This window comes from Galeopterus variegatus, unplaced genomic scaffold (genome assembly GCF_000696425.1).
Source record: "Galeopterus variegatus unplaced genomic scaffold, G_variegatus-3.0.2 Scaffold5741, whole genome shotgun sequence".
NCBI lineage: Eukaryota > Metazoa > Chordata > Mammalia > Dermoptera > Cynocephalidae > Galeopterus > Galeopterus variegatus.
In genome coordinates, this window is record NW_007731852.1 from 93,074 (window position 1) to 96,201 (window position 3,128).

Consider the following 3,128-nt stretch of genomic DNA (forward strand, 5'->3'; position numbering starts at 1 on the left):
TTTAAAGAATTTAATAAGTAAAAATCTTTAAAGATTTTAATAAGATGCAAATTTCCCCTATGTAAATAAGATTTTTAAAGAATTAAACTTACGAGAGGCATGACAGCAATGAAGTTGAATAAGTATCTCTTGAAATCTTTTCTGCTACGACCAATGATACCACTGCAAACCATCACATGCAATGCATTAGTTGCAAAAGAAGCAAAATATAATACTAAGAAAATTTCTTTAAAGCTCTAAAATTACTTTTGGAAATTTCTATTGAATCAAAAGCATCAATAAGAAAAAAAGATGCTAACTATCATTTTCTTAGAAAAATGTTTGCCGCTTCTGAAATATAATCATTTTAAACAACTTTCTTGAACCTCACTCTGCAAATGGCAAAATTAAATAAGAATAACTAGTCCTTTCCTTAGTAAAAACAGCAATTTTTAAAAAAAGAAAAAGCGAAAGGAGTTTAGAGGGCAAAACAATAAACAACTTTATAGTCCCAGGAATGTATTACTGTGGATAAGACAAAGTAGCATTTGTTTGTTTTTAAATATTTTAACGTCCTGATTCTCATTTGTGTGAAATAATGTAAGGGAGATAGATTAATGAGGGATAGCTAACTCTTACTATAAAGGATCAAGAGTAAACATTTTGGGCTCTGCTAGGCCATAAGGTCTCTGTTGCAACTACTCAATTCTGCCATTGTAGAGCAAAAGCAGCCAAGAATGAGCATGGCTGTATTCTAATAAAATTTTACCCAGACAGACAGTAGGTTTGACCTTCAGGTACTAATGTACAGGTACTAGTTTCCCAACCCTGGAACTAAATGATAGATCAAAGAGATCAATGGGATTCCTCAGAGCCTTAGACAGACTGTGCAGAAGCTTCTGGTCCCTTAACACACATCAAGTAGACCAGTTCCTCTTTTATCTGTTTTTAATGTTTTACATATTTATCTGTTTTTAAAATACACGTTAATAATTTAAAGTAAGCATTCCACATCTTACTAAAAAGTTTGGAAACCACAGTTATATAAGTATGATATGACTATGATCTACTAAAGAGATTTAATTTATTTGATCACATAATTCTTTTTCAAATAACACATATTAATATTCCCAAATGAAACAAAATATATTTTAAGAAACAGTGGACTAAATGATTTAAACCTAGCTCCCCACAAAAAAAATGACTGACATACGATCAAGAAATAATTTCTTTTTTATGAAGGAGTATGTAAATAAATTTGGGAAAACCTGGGTTAACAAAGCTAACAAATGTCTTTACCAAAGCTTCTCGAAGCTTTTAATGTACAATACGAGGGTACTTCAAAACGCTCACGGACAGACAGAATTAAAAGATACTAGTAATCTTTCTGTGAACTTTTTGAAGTTCCCTTGTTCGTGCACTGTAATTCTCTGAGAGGGGTTTGTAGCATGTAGCATTTCCTCTGTCATAGCTAGGATTCCACAGAACACACTTTACTGTTACTTTAGACTGATAAAAAAATTAATAGTCCAATTTTGATAATCCCAAAAAGCAAAAAATATTTTTTAAAAAGTTGAACTAGAAGAAAGTTAAAATAGAACCACACAGAAATGTTGTTTATAGCAATAAGAATATTAGAGACATTAAGCAATTAAGAGAGTACAAAAAGTTTAGAGGTTTAAGTTAAAATTGTTTGAACCAAACTTTACATAAAACCAAAGTGATTTAGTGCTGCCCAAGCTGCGAAACACACAAGATTATAAAATTTTGGTAAAGCACATGCCATCATTCAGCAATGGTTTACCATTGGAATAGCAGCTATAAATTTAAATAACGGTTTCTTGAATAAAGCCTTATTTCTGCCTATTATTCCACTGCAAAAGAAAAATAACAATTAACCAAGTGTAATTTTACACTACCCTTAATCATTATTGCTTCCAAAATATATAAGGATCTTTATAAAAGATAGTTGAGTGATTTTAAAATGCTGCTTATAGCCAAACGGGTGAAAATAAAATATATCTTTATGATTAGATAAAGCAGAAACAGGGTATGAAGGATTCTCCACCAGATCATGGAACTACTACAGTTTCTTTCTGCCTTGAAGGTGTCTGTCTTATTAAGATTTACCCATACTCCAAAGTCATAAGCCACTAACAAATAAGCCTAAACTTAGCAAATAAGTCTAAAATATGGAAAAGATATTAAAGTGAAGTACATTAAGGACCATAATAAGTCTCTCTGAGACTCTTTTTAGCAGAAATATATGAAATCTAGATCTACTTTGGAAGAGGCAAAAAGGAAAAAAACAGATAAATCAATTTACAATGTAACTTTAACATGAGATAGAAATATGTTAATTTTTCAAATAAAACTGTCCCATATTATGAATGCATATTTTAAATTTTTAATTTGATAAATATTAATATTTAACCAAAATTTTAAATCTCAAACACAGCAGACTCAAAAATGTTTACTAAGAAGAAAATTAACAATTAACTTTAAAATGACTGTTTTACAATTGGTGAATGAGTATAAGGAAGTTCTCTGCACTATTCCTGCAACTTTTATATAAGTTTAAAGTGCATCAAAATGATGTTGTTTTAAAAAGACTTTTAGAAACTCATAGAAAAAATGAAAACCAAATTTTTTTTAAATCTCATAATTAAACTTTAAAACTCAGTACCCAGTAGGTTGACTACTCTATCTAGAATTATATGCTCATTTATGCTACATAATAACTTTCATGGTGCAAATTAAATTAATGCTCCATGTACTCTTGGCAATATACATTGTGCAAATTAAATTAATGCACCATGTACTCTTGGCAATATACATTGTGCAAATTAAATTAATGCACCATGTACTCTTGGCAATATATTTTTCCAGGTTATTAAGTCTTTGAGAACAATCAAATTAACATCTATTCAAATAAAGTTGGAAATTCCTAATTTAGAAAAATTAATATTATTCTTTGGATTACAAAAGTATGAAATCACAATACCTGATAAAAGGGAAAAAAATTTTAAAAACTAAACTAATTTTCTATTTTACACATTATACAGGGTTCTTATATGTAATACGTAACTGATCTACACTGATGTCTAATATGATATTCATAGTGGATATAATCTGCATATTTTTTGTCA

The 3,128-nt window shown here is 29.4% G+C and overlaps 1 protein-coding gene across 1 annotated transcript in view; it reads right to left on the minus strand.

The window, feature by feature from the left end:
- Positions 1 to 3,128, minus strand: part of ABCD3 (ATP-binding cassette, sub-family D (ALD), member 3) — a 44,703-nt gene that overhangs the window by 33,013 nt on the left and 8,562 nt on the right. The window contains exon 3 of the mRNA XM_008589902.1: positions 93 to 162. Within this exon, the coding sequence (XP_008588124.1) occupies positions 93 to 162 (70 nt within the window). The remainder of the gene's footprint in view (positions 1 to 92; positions 163 to 3,128) is intronic.